General features: G+C 42.5%; 1 protein-coding gene across 1 annotated transcript in view; it reads left to right on the top strand.

Moving 5' to 3' along the window:
• LOC143387357 (VPS10 domain-containing receptor SorCS1-like) overlaps positions 1 to 18899 on the top strand; it is a 41042-nt gene that overhangs the window by 4217 nt on the left and 17926 nt on the right. The window contains exons 3-6 of the mRNA XM_076841839.2: positions 2027 to 2160; positions 4034 to 4157; positions 9461 to 9573; positions 13576 to 13707. Coding sequence (XP_076697954.2) covers positions 2027 to 2160; positions 4034 to 4157; positions 9461 to 9573; positions 13576 to 13707 — 503 coding nt within the window. The remainder of the gene's footprint in view (positions 1 to 2026; positions 2161 to 4033; positions 4158 to 9460; positions 9574 to 13575; positions 13708 to 18899) is intronic.

The raw sequence follows: 18899 nt of genomic DNA, 5'->3' as shown, positions 1-18899 counted from the left end.
TAATTCCTAATTTTCTCAACCATCTTGCCAGGAATATTCATATGGAGTGATGCAGCGCCACCTGCTGTCCCTTTTGTGCATCGCAGGCACCTATATGTAGAGCAGCATCTACCAATTTGTTTAGCTCTTTGAGCAGAACCATCAACTGGGGACTTCCATAGGGTGGAATTTTACTCTGTGGCTCCTTTAGGGAAGATTTCACCCTCTGTGCAGAACAGAGATGCTTAATTGTTTGGGTTCTGGACAGCAAAACCCCACGTATTTTATACCCATGAAAAGTAGGTAAAGACAAGAGGTCAGGCAAATCTGAAAAATGTCACACTTTTATGGAGGTATAATGTATATACATGCAAGGATAAACTTATTCAAGCCCAAATATATGTACTTCAGAGCCTACAAGGCCAATGTGCTGTGTGTCCTTGAACCCTGATGGACTTGCTCGGCTACACGTTTCCCTCCATTTTTCCACTTAGCTGTTCTTGCATCCTTGCTGGTCGACTGACATGGAAAGGGCATCTTCTCCTCAAGGTCTTATACTGGAGCATCACAAACAGACACTTGGTATGATCTTTCACTCTATCTAGGCCACTGTCCAAACATCATTTCTTCTGAGAAGGCTTCTTTAACCACTCCATCAAAATTAGCCCTGCTTTATGTTTTCAATAACTTTTTCCCTTAAAATTACCTAAGCTTATTAAGTGCTAAATATCTCTGGGACCTAAGATTATACTCAATACCTAACAGTACTGTTTAGTTAGCTTTTTCATCACTGTGACCAAAGGACCTGGCAAAAACAATGTTGAAGAGAGGAAGTTTATTTGGGGCTCATAGTTTCAGAGGTCTCAGTCCATAGATGGCTGACTCTATAGCTCTGGCCCAAGATGAGGCAGAACATCATGACAGAGGAAAGTAGTTCAGGATCTGGCAACAAGGATGCAGAGAAATCTTGACTCCCCAGGGACAAAATATAAATCCTAATGGCTCACCCCAGTGACCGACCTCCTTCAAGCATACCCTACCTGCTCAGAGTTACCGTCCAGTTAATCCATATCAGTGGATTAATTCACTGATCAGATTGTATCTCCCAATTCTACCATTCTGCATCTGAACAATTCTTGCATTGTCTCAGACATCAGCTTTTGGGGGATGCCCCATATCTAAACCATGACAAGTGCTTAAGAATTATTGATTGAATGAATGACCATGACTCACTAACAAGGTGTCCTATTTGTCATTGACACAATGACAGGGAGAGCATCACAGAGGAGGTGATGCTGGAACCGAAACCTGAAGGCTGACAGGGCCGTGAGAAAGGTGTATAAGCACAGGACCTGCAGAAGGCAAAGGTGTGCCTGCTGGGGGAAAAGTGTGAGTGGCATTGGCAAGATCTGCACAATCAATAATGGCAAGACCAAGGGGCATGTTCCAAAGCCCGGAGCACACTGGCACAGAGCCTTTCCTGTGTGCCTCTTTCCTGGGCAAGCCTAACTCAGCCCCAAATATAGTGTGTTCCATGCTTACCAGGCAGATTCCCATTCACATGCTCATACACATAGGCACACCTATACACACCTTTGAAATGCAAAAATAATAAAAAAAAAATTACTTGTGAAATGATTTGGGGATTTGCATACTTCTCACCCCAATATGATTCTCGGCAGGTCCCCATGATTCTGGTATATAACCAAGGCTATAATCTCTTGGAAAGACCTTGCATCTTCCTGGGAAATATTGTCTGTTCATATAAGGACTTCATAAACTACTTGTAAATTTTTTTAACTTTCACACATCTATAACTCAGGTTATAGACCTGCAAGTAAGATCTGTAAATACAAAATGACAAAATGACTTTGTTGGCAATATATTTCTGTTCTCCAAAGTGGTGAGAGCACCGGGCACTTCCCTTAGAGAAGGTGGCTGTGATGTTTGTGAGGCTTCTGAGTAAATATATGTTCTCTCAGAGCAGGGAAGGCAGAACAGCTGAAGCTCTTCCCTCTCCATGGCCCCTCTTTTTCTTGTGTTTTAGGTCCCTTGGAGCATGTGCACCTATCTCTTCCCTTTGTCACCACAAAGAACAAGGAGGTCAATGCAACTGCAGTGCTGTGGCCCAGCCAAGTGTTCACCCTCACTTATGTGTGGTGGTATGGAAACGACACAGAGGTGAGTCTGCCTTCTGTACAGGGCTAGTGACTGAGGCTCAGCTTATGCTGGCTGAAGCCAAATGGAAGGGAATATGGCTTATGAATGCAAGAGTTCAGGGGGAGACCTAGCTTCAGGGCCAGCAGGCGGTCTATGTTAAGTATCTCATTACAAAGAGGCAACCCATATCAATTACAAACCCCTCTCCACTGCCGCATAAATGCATGTACACACACACACACACACACACACACAAAATGACCTCACATCCTAAATCAAACATGGTCCTTTCTTTAGGTCAGCTTCATTTTTTATGTTTTCTGTAAATATCCTGGTACTCAAAAGTCAGCAATAATTTTAAAACCAGTAGAGACCTTAACCTTCATTTACTCTTAGTCCTTCCTTTTTCAGATGAGAAGAATGAGGCTGCTACAGCAGAAGTAGCTTCCTCCAATCTCTTCTAGGTGCTTCATAGAGACGCAAAATCCCAGGCCTTCTGCTCCCTTTATTCATTTTCTTTCCTGCCCTCCAGGCTGCATGGTCTTTGTCAGTTTTGAACTCATTCCATTCTCGGAAGATTAAATACTTCCAAATGTCAGTAAAATAGTGGTATTAAGGCCCAAAGCATCCCTTCCCAAAAGGGCACTCAGATTAACCTCCCTGGACAGGGACGCTCTATCATCTTCCAAGAGTTACATTCACTCTGTGGCTTTGCTCTTCCAATGCTATACACCTCATTTTAGTAAAAACATGATTTTGATAACTGAATTTTGGCTTTAACATAGCTGTGCACATGCAGGGAGGAGAACTCTCTTGCACCTAGACCTGCTGCAAGCCTGATAGAGAAGGAAGCTCTTGCCCCCACTGCTGACACAATAGAGTACAAAAGAAGCTCCTTGATTTCTTCTGAAGCCATGCATGCAAATGTAGCCCATTGGGCCCACTGTCCACAGTGGGAAAGGAGAAATCAATGCTATTTGCCCGAAAGCTGGTATAGACTGTGAAAGCACTAAACAAATTTCTTCTCTGCCTCTTATTATTTTTTTCTTAATTTTAATATAAAACAAAATTCTCAGCCGACCCTATTAAAAATAATTCGTATGCTGGACTTTAGTCTGCCCTTCACCATACAGGGAATTAAATGAATTTTGATTTTAGAACTAATTAAGATGGGAAAGAAATATTTGTGAGGAGTGAGTCATGGGAGGTCAGCAGATAAATAATTTTTTCTTCTAGAAACTTGGCATCTGCTTATTTTACAGCACTCCTCCAATACTTTTTTTTTTCTTTCTTGAGTCCTGAAACCACAATCCAATAACTACTTATTTTCAGGGAAGCTGCTTCCAGGAAACTGTTGATGGTGCTTCTCACAGGGAGCCGCCACACCTCCCATTTCTATCTATTGTCCAATTTAAGTGTCCACGGTTGCTGTGTTCCATTGGAATTTCATATATTGGTAGAGCCTAGAGATGAATGTTTGGCAATGTATAGATTTTCTGTGGCTGCTATTAAGTTTAGATTAATAAGAGATCCCCTTTCTTGTTTGATTTGAAAGTGTGCTTGGATTAAAACATGTTCTTGATCAAAATAGATTGTGAAAAAAGAGAGACATGTAACCCATCAACAAGAAAGACCTGTTGATTTTCCAGTCCAGAGTCAGGATGATACCAGGAGAGAGGTGTCCAATCCCCCCAAAATGGATAGAATCACATGGGGCCATTGTTGCAATAGACAGCCTCCCCTCTGGCCTGCATTTCAGGTGATGGGGATGCATAGAAAGTTCCATGCTAGTGTACCAAGAAGAGCCTCGGCAGAGTTACTGATCAGCTGGTTCACGGCTATTTTAACTTTAACTAAGCAGCTTTCTGCTTGCTCTGTTTCCTATTTATTATAGCCCTTGATCACCTTGGAGAGAAGCATATCATTCAAATTTACTTCAGAAGAAATGAACAGCATCACAGTGCAGGTCTCCGCCAGAAATGCCATTCTGCAGGACACAAAGACCATTGCAGTATACGGTGAGTGCCTGTCTTTGCTGATCTGTCCCTGCCCCCATGCTCAGATGAGGATGTCTGGTACCATAGCACTGGGAGTCCTTCTGGCTTAGACTTTCACCTGGACAATTGAGAAAGAGCTGAGATTATTCTGGTCTCCTCCTTTAGGGAAATTTGATTCACCAACAAAACTGTGGCAACAGGACCAAGAAGGAGTTTGTTCTGTGTTTGTTTCTTTTCTTTCTTTCTTTCTTTCTTTCTTTCTTTCTTTCTTTCTTTCTTTCTTTCTTTCTTTCAAAAGAGAGAGAGAGGAGAGAGAGAGAGAGAGAGAGAGAGAGAGAGAGAGAGAGAGAGAGTTTATTTTCCAGTTTTCAGTGGACACAACATCTTTATTTTATTTTTATATGGTGCTGAGGACAGAAACCAGTGCCCTGTACATGCCAGGTGAGCACATTACTGCTTGAACCACATCTCCATCCCTGTTCTATGTTCTTGAAGTTGGTCTGAAGCACTTAGACTGTTGGCTCACTCACCTTAAGTGGAACAGGCTGGGTTTCATTATGAGTAAAGCTGGTTCATTTCACTTGAGATGCTGGTAGCATTTGAATAGCTAAAACCAGTTCTAAAAGAAAAGAGCTAATGCTGCGGCATTTTTTGAAAGTTCAACTTTAAGAGAAATCTTCCATTATCAAATTACTTTTAAAAATCTCTTTCAAAAGTCAGCATTTAAAAAAAAATACAAAAAAACCGAACAAACAAAAAACCCTCTACTCGACTAAAAGCAAAGCAAAGGAAGGGTCATAAGTGGATATCACTTGTAGCAGTAGACTGGCTATTGAACAATCTGATGTACGGAACAATTTTGTGATCAAGCTGGGAAATTGAATGTGGTCAAAGCATCAGATGGAATGAAAATGTGCTGAAATGGAAAAGTGTGATCATTGCTTGGAAATGGGATATAAAACAATATATCCAGATTGATACCATTTTGGTAAGTTTTTTTTTTTCTGCATAGAAAGCTGTTCAGGTGGATATGAACAAGGTGTTATCAGGAGAGGGTAAAAAGGCAAACATTTAATATTAATATGGAAGGGGTACATATGTATCACAGAATAGTTGGAAAAGAGGATTTAAATTTAGGTGAGGAAAATATATGCTGTGCCGAAAGAGAGAACAAGAAGGTGAGAAGGAGAAAGACAGGCCGAGAAAGGGCAGCAAGGACCCCGGTTCTGTAAATTAATTGATGCTGATGAGATAATTTGGGACTTCTTCTTTCTGTGGAGAGTCAGATTTTGTTTTTCATTTCTCCTCTTGCCAGTTTGATGTTCAAAACCTGAAAATCATTTGTAGGCCACTTCAAGCATGTCGAGGAACCAAGGACCAAGGACACTATTCCATGCATGGCCGGCCAGGAATTAGATTTCATAATTTTTCTTCTCTCCCTTCCTCCTGAAGAGACTTGATCAGTCCAGATAGTAGCAGGAAGTAAACAAGGGCTGAGAATTTCCTAACTAGGCCCCATTAGTGAGTACAGCTTCTCCTCCAGGTGGCCATTGAGTGGCTGTGTGCTTCTCTTTCCTCCCCCACCTCTTTTCTTGGTCCGGGTAATGCATTTAATGCATTTAATCTTCTTCGCATCAAGCCTACTACCAGGCAGGTGATATTATTAGTCATTTTCTCCTGGAGGTAAATAACTTGCCCCAGTTAGTAAGAGGTAGAGTTGGACCTCCGACCCAGACAACCTAGTCCCAGGGACCATGGTCTGAAATCACCCTGATTGACTGACTTCGGTTTCTTTTCCATCGGATGCTCTATTTTCTCTCTCTGCCCCTTCTGGATGTCACAGGCTGCACTAATGGCACTCAGCCATTAGCCTGACAGATGTCCTCTTGGTTAAGTGTTTGGACAGCTTCCTCATTAGAATCACAAAGAAAACCTTAAATCTGGAAGAATTTTGGCCTTTTCTTAACAGGTGTCATTTTACAGATAGGAACTTGAGACCCAAATTTGGATGAGTACTGGTTTAAAGTCATTTCACCAGCAATGGTTATGGTGAAGGTGATAATAGCTAACACTGATAAAGCACTTACCACCTGTATCTGTTCTAAGCACTTGATGTATATGGTCTGTTTTATTGAATCCTTTGAACTGACAAGAAAATATCTGTAATTATCTCTGTTTTACAGATAAGCAAAAATGAGATATGTGTAATGAATAAACAGCCTAAGGATTCTGAACCCAGAGGGCAAGTTTCTATGCACCTTCCACCCCGCTGCTGTTCCTTCTTCCTCTTTCTGCAGTCTCCTCAAAGGAATCATCTGAGGGTGACTCACTTTACATTAAATGCATTCTCTCTCTTTTCATTAAAGATTTCAGCAGAGGAAGTGGTCTCCTCCTCCTTTAACCAAATTCCTGAGCCACCAACCATCCTTAACTCATCCTCAATCAAACGAGTTATCCAAGATGTCTACACAGGATTTGGAATTTTTAGTGGCAAGTGTGACTTATTAAGGGAGAATCACACCAGACAGAATTTAACAGGCAGGATTGAACTCCACTGAAACAAAAGGCAGAAGATCCCAACATGCTGGTATTAGCTAATAGGAAAGTACTGGAGGATATTGAGGAGTACATGGAGTTATCAGGGTGATTAGTCCTCTGCTTGAATGAATGACCCTTTGGGGGAAGTTAGTTTCCCATCCTTCCTCATAGCCAAGGAGACAGGGAAACCTTTATTTCTTGATGATAATGAACCCTTTTCTGAGTTGTAGCAGATTAGAATCTTGAGCATCTCAGTGGGGCAGAGAAAGAAATTACAGTTGCAAGTTATTTAGAGTAAATGCTCAAGGAAAGGGAGGTCAGGGGCCTCCTGTTAGACACCTGTCTAAAGCTTAGTCAAAGGGAAGAGGATACCGTTATGGTCAGAGGAAGAAGGCATTCCACAGAGAAGTGGATGGAGGGGCTGGAGGTGAAGCCCAGTAGCAGATGCTTGGCCAATATGCATAGCATACAGGAGGCCCTGGGTTCAATCCCCAGCACTTCACATACACAATAAAACAAAATTTGGCTGAGGAAGGAATAAAATGGAATTCCTAATAGAATGGAAGAAAGAAAATCTAGTTTGCATTATTTCCATTAATTTGCTCCAGGGGATGGGTTTGCCTTTAAATAAAAAATGCAAATGCTCTTTCAGCACCTGCAAAAGAGCTATATTTCTGGTGTTTGCCTGAAGTCCTCCCACAGGCAGCCCCTGTTTATTGAATTAATTCCGCCACACCATCACCACTTTTCCAGCCATCATCATGGAGGCAGCTGTGTCATCCATGTCCTTTCACTAAGGTGAACACTGTCCCCTGTAGATAACTCTCTAGAGCTTGGTGAGAGGTGCAGAGAAAGTGAGAGTAACATAAATCTATACCATCACAGCTGCAAAGTTACGACTCAGTTGGTGCATCTTCAGTGCCACGGTTTACCAAGCTGCTAATTAACATGCATTTCATTTTCTCCATCAGAAGTGAATCAGTGATATTCGCCTAGGTGACCAGTGACTCATAAAATAGTCAAGCTTTGAAAAATATGTCTTTGGAATCAGGTTACTGCCATAAATTCACATCTTATAATGTAAGCATCTTCAAAGCATGTGTTGGATAACCCATCAGCATCATTAGGAAGTGCACAAGGGGGATTTTATGTTTCCTGAATTTATAATTGATACCAGTGACATCGCTTAACCCCATCTGAAACCCAAGGACATGCTTAAAATAAGGACTGTGTACTGAAGAAGTAAACATAGAAATAACAGAGAGCCTTCACTATAATTTAACCATTTATTTATTCAGTAAACATTTACTAATTAAATGTCCCAGAGATAATAATTGAAAACCTACTATGTTCTAGCACTCTCTCACAGCCAGGAACATAGTCCCTGTTCTTAATCATTTTACATTCCAGTTAGGGAGACATGTAGTGAAGACAAATTAGATAATATTAGGTATAAAGAAGACAAACAGGATCCAGAGATGGAGGGTATACAGGGCTGGTGAACAGGAGGCTGCCTGAGGTCAGTTGGTCAGAAAGTCTGCTAGCAGACTGAATAATGAGAAGAGCTACATGCTGCAATGTGGAGAGGCAGAGGTGAGCTGGGGTAGGAGAGTAAGTCTACACCAGCGTGTGGGGGAACAGGAAGGCTTGGTAAGAATCTAAGCTTCACTGTGGAGTCACTCACAGGTTGTAGGGGAGGGCTTACCTGGATGTGTCCTTTGGCAAACACTGCCCTGTGTTAAGGTATAGAAGCCATAAAGATGCACCCTAGAAACTTCCAACTCTGGGAAGCAAGACTGACAAACCCTGGATGCTGTGCTCTGGAATTCCTCACTGTCCTGGGCCTGGTTGCTTCTTCTAGGGATGGATCCCAGCCAGTGATGGGGGTTCCAGGGGTACCGAGGCTGGCCCATTCCTGGGACACAGGGGACTCCTTTGCAGGTCAGCTTTGGTTCAACATCTCCCAGTCATCTTGCTGAGCCTTCTGTATGCTGCAGGGCAGTCACCAGCCCTCTTCCTCTATCTCACAGCCCTGCAGGCCTGTGAGCTGATGGCTCTCCATGCCTCCCCTGGGTCCCTCCTCATTTTCTCCCAAAGATGATTCTGTTCATAAAATCTTTGCTTGTTTAATCCCCAACCCATTTCCTGGAGGATGCAGATGAACCCAGGCCTAATTCAGGGGTTACACAAAAAACGAACACAGTCCTCAACATAAGGATCTTAACATTCCTTTCAATGAAACTTCTTTGCAGACAAAAGATAAAGTAACTATAATAAATAAAAGTATATAATTATATAACTATTATTATACAATCAAATGATAAAAGTATGTGAAAAACATAGTAGTTTCATTAAAAAATTAAAATGTTTGGGGTTTGGTAGAATGGTCAGTCGGGAAAACTTAAACTAGAGCTTGAAAGCTTTGTGGAAAGACAGTGGGGTGAATGGGCATTCCAGGTGGAGAAAGAGGACAGGCAAAGGCCCTGGGGTCATAAGTATATTATGTATTCCGAGCTCAAAGGTCAGTTAGGATCCAGGAAGGCCAAGTTTGGAACTGGGGATAATAGTCAGAGTCTATAGAGCTAGGAGTGAGCCAGAGTCCTAGAATTTGGTTTATAAAGTAAGGAACTAATGAGATACCAGGGACAGGGATAGAAAATTTTCTTTCTCTGGTGAGTGTGAAAGGAGAGAGGACCCTTCATGAGGGCTTTGCATCAAATACAAAGTTTATGCTGCTTGACTAAACTACCTGACTTCCAGTAATCCACCTGCTGTTGTATCCCCAGAGGAATTCTGTTCTCTTCACTTGTCCTTTTCTCCAAACCTGGATGACTACAACCCGGACATTCCTGAGTGGAGGAGGGACATCAGCAGAGTCATCAAAAAGTCCCTGGTAGAAGTGAGTGCCAAGAGTTCTTCTTTCATTTGGACCCATTTTCTCTCTTTCCTTGGAGAACTTTATGGAAGAACACCTAAAAAGGGACAGGAAAGAGATGGAGCCACAGGAAGCTAGTTCTGAGGTGTGGTGTCACTGGTGCTGAGCCCCCACATGCAGGCCTGTGGCACACACCAGGGTAAAGAGCAACCGTGAGGGTCACGAGGTGCTTGTCCCTCACAAAGTTGATTCTGCTTAGAGAGAGTTCACGATGGATGAGGCCTTTAGTGTAAGATGAGCCCCTGTGAATAATGATGGAGGGGCATGTGCCAGAGTGTCCTTGTGGGCAGGTGTAATTACTAAGAGCAGCCTGGGTGCCAGCCCCAAAACTGTGTGCAGTGAGGACTCATACCTGATGGTGGGTCATATGTGCTGCTTCTCTTAAATAAGACATTTCCCTCCTGTACCAGTATCAAGAGCAAGCTATTACTATTTTATTTTCATAGATGAGGCAACTGAGGTTCAGAGAAGTTATAAGACTTTCATAAACTCTCACAGACAATAGGTGACAAAGCTTCAGAATTGAAATGAAGGGCCTGAGTCCAGTGTTTATGGTTTGTAATGCAACATGATCTCCTGAGGTTTTTAGGGGCATCCAAGAGGGTACACTTTATCCCTCCCTGAGCAGATGTTCCTGAAGAGTGGGTAAGACACCCTTTGTGGGGGTACCATCTTCCCCGACATACTCCACTTGCAGGAGTAAGCACAGTGGGATAGCAGCTCCTTGGCTGCTTAGACTAGGTGCACAAACCCAGGACATTAGGCACGAGCTGTCTTTTCCTGAGGTTCTAAACCCACACAGAAAACCAGTTTAAGTTTCTGTATATCCTACTCCCAACACATGTTATCACTGATGGAAAATGGTGTTGTAATAAGACGTTCAGAGAACCCTGGTCAGAAAAGAGATCCTATATCAGCCTCTCAGCATTCCAGTCCTCACACCATCACCTTTATTGACATTTGTTTACCACTTAAAATATTCTAGACCCTCCCTTCCATGCTTCATACTGTTTAATGTTAACTACCAAGGATAATCCTATGAAGCTTGTACTCCTTTTACAGGTATTAGAGACGTCAAGGAACTTGCCCAAGGTCATGCTGCTACAAATTCAGGCTCAGACCTTCAAGGCTAGAATCTCCATTTTGTGGTTTCCTACTGTTCCACAGTACTGCTGTCTGTTGTCTTTCTTCAAGGAGAAACAGGGATGGAAGCCATATTGGGGTAGAGAAGGGGGATCTTCATGTGTCTCCTGGTAATTGCAGTCCAGTTCTGTCTCCATGGCTTCACCAGGCATGCTCTTATTGAAGCTTCAACACTATGGCCACCAGGAAGGGCAGCTACTAGACTAAGGACTTCCTGCCTTTGGAGCCATCTTTCCCTGGAGTGACAATTGGTTTCTTTCTCCTGCTATTCAAGCAAGATGACTTACAACTTTTCATGAACCCACCCACAGCCCACTTGGTTCACTCTGCAACCTTCTAGAGACATGGGATCCCCTAGGGACCTAAGTATCCCAGCCAACAATCCAAACCCACCAGGTGATTTTGGGCACCAGCTCAGCAGTGATTAGCCTTCTGGGATGATTTCTCTTCACATTATCTAGAGGTCAGATGTCCTGGGCCGCCTCCTTCCCACCAGCTGCCCAGTAGGCCAGAAACCACTGCTCATCAGTATTCCTAAGGCTGCTGCATATTATAATCAGCTAAACAAGAATAAATGTGTTGCTAAGCATCCTTCAGGACAGGGTGATGGTGGGGGGGGGTGGTAATATCTTTTAGTACCCAAAATTTTCCAGTTACTCCATCCCAGTAGGCAGCTGATCCAGCCTGTGGTCCCCTGGAACCCTGTCTTTGAGATCAGCAATTACACTTGGCTACTTTCCTAAGTCTTAAGGGACACATTGCCAAGTGTGCCCTAACAATCCCTAGAAAATGTACAACTTAGAATCGGTTTATTGGCAGTTTTCTTCCTATTCATTTATGTGAGAGAATTTGGTATAAAATTAGTGGTCCATTCCTCATCAAATTGGCTTTTGCTATTGACATATCATGATGAAATCTTTAATTAAATATCATTCAGGAAGCATTTTTGTTATAATGAGGATGATTTAATTTAATCTCTGAGTTTACAATCTAATAGGGGCATTAAACAGCATGTGCTCAGCTGTAATGGGAGCTGGTATGTGTGTTTGTCAGGAGAAAGGAGGCCTAGAGTTCAGGTTACCATCACAGGCTTCACTATGAAATGCAGCTTCATAAGCCTCACAGCCTCTTCCTAAATGGCCTTGAGCCACTATTTCACCTGCCCTCAGCACCCATCTTTCCTGGGGTGGAGATAAGGACACATACCTAGATCCTGGCTCAGGAGAGATTTGTCTTGGCTGCTAGGGAGCTGTGGGCAGAGGCTTTACCTGCCTTGTCCTGGATCATGTCATCTCACAGGGTAGCTCCAGTTGAGTGTTAGACATGTATGGTTATACACACAAAGACCTGGCCATCTCATCCCAACCTACAAAAACTCTGAAGGCCAGCCTTTCTCTCCACAGATCCTTTGAGACTGGACCTACATGGCTGTTCAGTTCCTCCCCTATCCATGCCTGCTAACCTTCTCTACCCCATAGGTGTTATTCTCAAGCTCTTCTTACTAAGTTCCCTGAACACTAAACTCAGAATGAGCATCCTGAGGCACCAACCTGTGATGTGATTTTTTACCATCCAAATGAGGTGGAACTATACTTGCTTGCTTCATTATTTATTTATTTATTTTGCATAAAACAATATCTATAAGTTACTTAGCAAAATTCCAGGCACATGATAAGGAATCAAATGTATAAAAAAATTGTGATTGCTTCAAAAATGTAGCTCCAAGACAGTCACCTACTTGAGAAACTAGGGAACAATGTACTGAAATGTGTGGATTTGTAAATGACTCATGAAAGGTAAGCAGAGTTCTATCTGCAAAGAGAGAGAAAAGACATCCTGAGAGAAACACAGGTGAAACTTGATGGGGTACACATAAAGATTGAATTGGGATTTCAGTGGTGGATGTTTAAGTGAGAAGGAACCAGTAAGAACATTAGTGTGGAAGAGGACTTGTCAGGGTCTCATAGGATGATTGCATGTAACAGAGTGAGGAGGGCATAATACAGGAGGTGAGTGTAAGGCTTCAGGCTAGGGAATCTAGGAAGGGCCTATTTCCTGTCACCTCAAAGATAGAATGAAAATGGCGGGGGGTGGAATGGCAAGTTCTTTTTTGACACATTTGTTGGAAGTCCTAGTGAAGAGCCAAGCAGTGTGTTCTGACTGACCATGAAGAGAAAAGATGGGATTATAAATATTGATTCTAGAACTGTCTAGAGAGAGGGATTGGGGAACACCCTGGGATATAAGCTAAAGGGAAAGCTAGAAAAAGGCAAAGAGGAAATTGAGTAATATTTCTAATTTTTAAGAGAAGCGTGAGCACAGCAAGTGAAGAGCTCAGAGTGCTTCATGGAGCAGGACTGGCCATCAGCTTCTGGTACTGGACAGAAGTGAACAGGAGCCCCTGAGGGCTGTCCTAGTTGGGTTGATAATTAGAATATGACTGGTGGATTTGAAGAGTATCTCCACTTGGGTGACAAAGGAAGAAGCTGGGTTAGCATGGATGATGGCTGGGGGGGTGGCAGATAAAGAAGTTAGTGAGGGTCCCTGTTTTCTATTTGAGGAAATATAGGCAGTGAGAAGATAAGCGATGGGTGAGTCTCACAGTGGCGGAGCTGGGAAGAAACCTCTGTGGATCTCTCTGGAGTCTGCACTTGTGATCCAGGGGTGCCTCTCCTGTGCCTTCCTGCCAGGAGCACCCAGGCCTCTGCCTTCATGTTCCCCACACACTTCCCTGTATCTTCTGGCTGAACCCACACCCCAGCTGAATACCTGGTTCCTTTTCACTATTTTCTGCAGGACCTCACCTGAGCCTCTCTTTCTCAGGCCACAGGAATTCCAAGCCAGCACATCCTGGTGGCAGTACACCCTGGTTTACCCACCACTGCTGAGCTCTTCATCTTGCCTTACCAGGATCTAACAGGAGAAAACAAAAGGTCACTGGATGATCTGGAGCAGGTAAGTCCCCTAGCAACCATTTTCAGCTTCTGCTTGCAGTCTGGGTCACCCCACTGCTAGTTCAACCATCACAGCAGCTCTGAGGGGTTCTGGGGAGCAGGGTCTGGGGGCACCACCTCTTTTGGGAAATCTTCCACTTTCTGGTTCCATTTCTCAGTCACACACTGGTGGCCCTAACTGTAGTTTCACCAAATCAACACATACAGGACCGAATTGCTCATAATGCAAAATACTTGGCAGCATTTATGATTAGTTAGAGAAGTCTATGTGCATAGGCATGAAAACATGCCCAAGACATTATGAGAAAAAAATCAAGTAGCTGATTGACACATGGACAAGAAGCCCACTTAGAACTTACTTGACTTCTTTCATTTTGAGTGTCGTGGGAGTCCAATGACACCTGTTATAAAAGCTACAACTTTGATTCAAACATTGATCCTTTTATTATCACTGTGCTAAGATGATCTGATTTGTATTCACAACAATTATGTGATATCTGCTCTAGAGCTCCTCTTCTGGCTATGTGAAGGTTCACCTTCTCTTTATTTCAATCACTTCTGGAGTGTGTGTGTGTGTGTGTGTGTGTGTGTGTGTGTGTGTGTGTATCCTGCCCTCTTTGGTCATTTTTTTTTCTTTCTCATCCTTTTAACTTCAAAAGGCTCTTCTCTTTCTGTATTGAGGAAGATCTTTTTCTCCTTTATCCATTCAACTAAAATGATTAGTCTTGGTCTGTTGTTCTCATAAAAACCTAAGGATTTGGGTTTCTCAATTCTTTCAGGAACATAGATTTAAAAAGGGATTCTTCTCAACCACTAAATAAGTATTGGATTTGGCTCCTCAAGAACTTGGAGCTTTTTAATTTACTTTGAATAAACCCATAATCCAGTCCCATGATCTCTAGTCTTCCAGGTTGGCCTACGAACTACAATACCCTTACTAACAACAACCCCAAATTAAAGCTCAGTCCACCTCTCAGCATATATTCTCCTTTCAGCTGCTACTTTCTCACCCATCAGAAAAATTGCCTCTCTAATTTTCTCTGTATGTAATCATGAAGAAAATAGCTGTCCTAGAAGTCCCGGATGAACCCATTTCCTAGCCAGATGCAATTGGAGAGCAGGCGGCAGGTAACCTGTTGGATTTGCATCTGACCTTGCCCTCTGCCATGCTCAGCTTCCCATTATATTCTACAAATTATTATCTGCACTGTAATGTAATAGGAGAAAAAATGAATTATTTCTTACCACAGAATGCTGAGAACCTGAGGGGGAAGTTAATCCTTATCCAAGATATGGACATTTGTAGCTGTTCCTTTTCTGGAAATTTTAGGAATTTTCTATGAAATCCAGATTATAATTATTTTAAGTATGGAAGAGTGTCCAGAGATAGAGCCAGATATTTTCCCAGGCATAAAGTCATCCATGCATTTCTATGTTTCATACTGCCCCCCCCTTTTTTTACTGTAATATTTTCTCAATGATTCCTTGAGGGGAAACATGGAAAGATGGGTCTATTTGTTAAACATGTTTATACAGGATGTATCTTGCTTTGACTGCAGATTTTTTTTTAACTTATTTCCCTCTCTTCTCTGTCTCTTCTGGGTGCTTCCTTCACAGAGGCACACAGGTTGCTGAGGGAAGGTACTCAAGCAGCCTGAATGAGTCATTGAAAAACCATTTTATCAGAGATCTTAAGGCAGCTGATTCATTTGAAGAAAGACTGTGCAACATAGCACCCAGCACCCATGGGGGGGCATCAGCCATTTTGGTAGAAGATCACTAGTTTAGAGAAATGCAAACCAGGCTTCCAGTTTCAGCTTTGATATCCATGTGTCTATTGAATAGTGGAGGAAAATAAGGAACAGAAAAGTTAAATAATATAGCCAAAGTCACAGTGATTCCATAGGGTGTTTGAGAAGATAAAATAAATAATACAGTTGGGGAACTTGTTTTGATAGAAGATATTCCATAAGTGGCAAGTTGATAATAGCTATATTTATGCTTATTTCATAATAGGAAGAGATATGGAAATGCAAATTCAAAGTTAAGGCTTATTAACCAGGCACGGTGGCACATGCCTGTAATCCCAGGGATTTGGGAGGCTGAGGCAAGAGGATCATGAGTTCAAAGCCAGCCTCAGCAACAATGAGATGCTAAGCAACTCAGTGAGACGCTGTCTCTAAATAAAATACAAAATAGGACAGAGGACATGGCTCAGTGATTGAGTGCCCTCTCTGGGCTAAAAAAAAAAAAAAGCCAAATCTCATTAAATGGACCATATAGTAAGGGACGTATGTTGGAAGAGAGGGTGTGGAGAGTAAGCAAGAAAAAAATTAGTGAATGGGATTTCACAAAATGGAGACAAAAACAAGGACAATATGAAAAGGCAAGAATGTATATTATTGATGTGAGTCCATGTAAATATGCAGATTTAGAACAGAAGTCTTATATCATTTTAAAAGAAAATAGGATACCAAGCTAGAGATTGTAACTCTGATTAATAAGGTTGGCTGCAGTCTCTTCCAGGACTCAAACCAAAGTAAACATGGTGACCACACAGAGCCCCTGAGAAAATGGTGTCTTTGTTGTGCATAACATTGTTACCCTGAGAGAAAAGTACAGTAAATCAACTTTTGAACCAAGACACTTTTGGAGGGCCTGTGAAATGGGCTGCCCACTGGAAACCTGTAATTTTCAATCTAGGTGGATCTTTCGAGCCTCTGTTCTGACTTAGTCTCTTAAATAACTTCCCAGGGAAAGCAAGTGAGCTTATGAACTCACTTAATTTAGAAGTCCAGAGATTCAGTCCCGGCATGGATGAATTCAGAGCCGTTCAGAAGTGCAGAAGTGTCTACAAATTGCTTCCCTCTGTCTGTTTGTCTCTCTCTCTCTCTCTCTCTCTCTCTCTCTCTCTCTCTCTCTCTCTCTGTTTTTCTTGCCATCACATGGGTGTTTTGGAATGAAGCCTGAACAGAGAAAGCAAGGATGGCCACAGCACCAGCTGCCATGTGGCCATTTTGTCAACTCCATCCCACAGACAACACCAGCCACAGCCCCAGGTTTGCAGTTCTCACCACTCCAGCCTGGGTGAAGTGGGATCTCTTAACCAATCCCTGAAGGCTTGAACAGAGTGCTTTCTGTGACTACCCCAGTGTTTTATGTGCTCTCCGCCTCATGGGGTTAGGGCAGCCCTTCCTGAACCAAATGGGCTGAGAGCAGGGCACTTGGTCCCTCACAGAAAGATGAAGGGGGAGGGAGGAGGTCCACTGGGCAGGCAAACACAACTGACTTTCAATTCCATGAAATACACACAAATTTTTAAAAAAATGCACAGAAAATCCAAAGAACAGAAATGAACCTCTCCCTTGAAGATTACTCAAAATCTTAAAGGAAACTTGGGAAGGGCTGACCTTATTCCCTCTCCTCATGCTTTGGCCTCCTTCTTGTTAACCTAAGTGTGCAGAAGCCCAGCAGGGAAGAACAAGGATCCTGGCCAGTGGGCCCTGAAGAGTGGGAGGTAAAGACCCAGCAAAGGCCCTGGACTCTCCTCCCTGAGCTTCCTGTGGGAGCTTTCCCAGGGGAGCAGAGATGCTGGCTTGGATCGAGCTACCTTTTCTGTGAAATAAATTGAAAACTCTTCCCTGTGATAGTACTTGATACTGTTATCAGGATCATGTGGGCTGGGTTAATAAAGCGACCTTCTTGCAGGAGGGTTCCAACCAGTCTTTCTTTCAGCTCTCCAGCAACTGAGAAAAGGCTCTCTTGCCCTCTGTGGCCTCTCTAGGGGTAGTGCATCCTGCTGTGCTGAGGCCAAATGCTCAAGCATGGACCAGGCTCAGCCTTCCAGGCACCACATTTCCCTGCTTTCCTCAAGTTTTCAGGGGTGATGAGTCTGCACCCTTCTCTCCTGATGGGAGGAGGGAAGGTCACAATGCTCAGGGAGAATTTTTGTGATGCTGTTCTGGGGCGATGATGTTGTTCAGTGTTGTCTTTCAGAATCCTTAAAGGCTATGAGAATGTTTAAAAGGAACAAAAAAAAGTCCATGTAAAATGTCAATCACAATACATTTCCTTGTCTGTTTGTATTAATTTTCACATTTGACAGATGGCAGAATACAAAATCAAAGGGAGAAAGCAGAGGCAGATATAAACATAGAATAGACTATTGGCAGCATTTTAGAAAACTAAAGATTCACAATGAAATGTAGTTAATACTTCCAGGTTGTATTCTATATCCACCTGGTCTACTTTCTTTGTTCTGAATTTTAATGCAAAGATTTGGATTACAAAGGTACTCTGGAGTTCACAAGGAAGGTCACTGAAATAGGAAACTATAACTAAAAGTAGAGTAGGTAAGAAATGGACCTTTTGGGGGGAAGAAGTTTAAAACTGGTGATGCAGAAAGAATTATTAGGGGTTTGATTTGTTTCTTCTTGTACATCATCCAGAAAACTCCTTCAGCATTTTCATCAAGCTGAATCTTTTCTGATAAGAAAGAATTGGATTGTGTGAACTGTGTTAACTCTTAGGTAGCTTTTGGCTGCATTGCCTGCCTGTGATTTAATCCTGACACTGTGTTATGTAAGTTGGGGAAAATCTTCCTCCATTGAATATAAGAGAAAGATTCCTCAAATGCTATTTGAAGGTATCTTAAAATGTGACAGCATTAGGATTGACCAAGTGGGTCAGCTCTGGGGTCATCTCAGGCCAGGCTCCATCTCAATGATCTTGCCACAGTGCTTTTTTATGTTCATTAGGATTTGTGCTTCTCATACCAACATCATGGCTAATCGTTATATTTTGGCCAAGGTTAGCCTTATCATTGATAAATTTTCCAAACCCATTTTTAAACCTATATCTTCCCCTGATGCCACTTCTTTGTGCTACACGTTCTATAAATGTGCCAATTGCTCTATTGTACTTAAACTTCTATTTTTTCATATTTCAATGATTGACATTTTTGTTCTGATAATCTGAGACTGATTATCCCTAATGAATTTAATTAAAAGTGGTTTAGATTTGTGTAGTAATCATCACAGGTGTTGACTAAATGTTTCCAGCCCACTGCCTGTGTTGCAGTGTAGGATCATACCTGTGTATCTCTTCTGATTGGGCAGAGCCACAGTACTTATTCAGGCTAATGAATAAGTGATATGTGATACGTGTCACTTCCAGTCTGACAAGTTCAAGTGC

Source organism: Callospermophilus lateralis, unplaced genomic scaffold, assembly GCF_048772815.1.
Source record: "Callospermophilus lateralis isolate mCalLat2 unplaced genomic scaffold, mCalLat2.hap1 Scaffold_116, whole genome shotgun sequence".
In the NCBI taxonomy this organism is placed as follows: domain Eukaryota; kingdom Metazoa; phylum Chordata; class Mammalia; order Rodentia; family Sciuridae; genus Callospermophilus; species Callospermophilus lateralis.
Note: the sequence above shows the minus strand (reverse complement) of the source record. Positions and strands in the feature narration are given on the sequence as shown.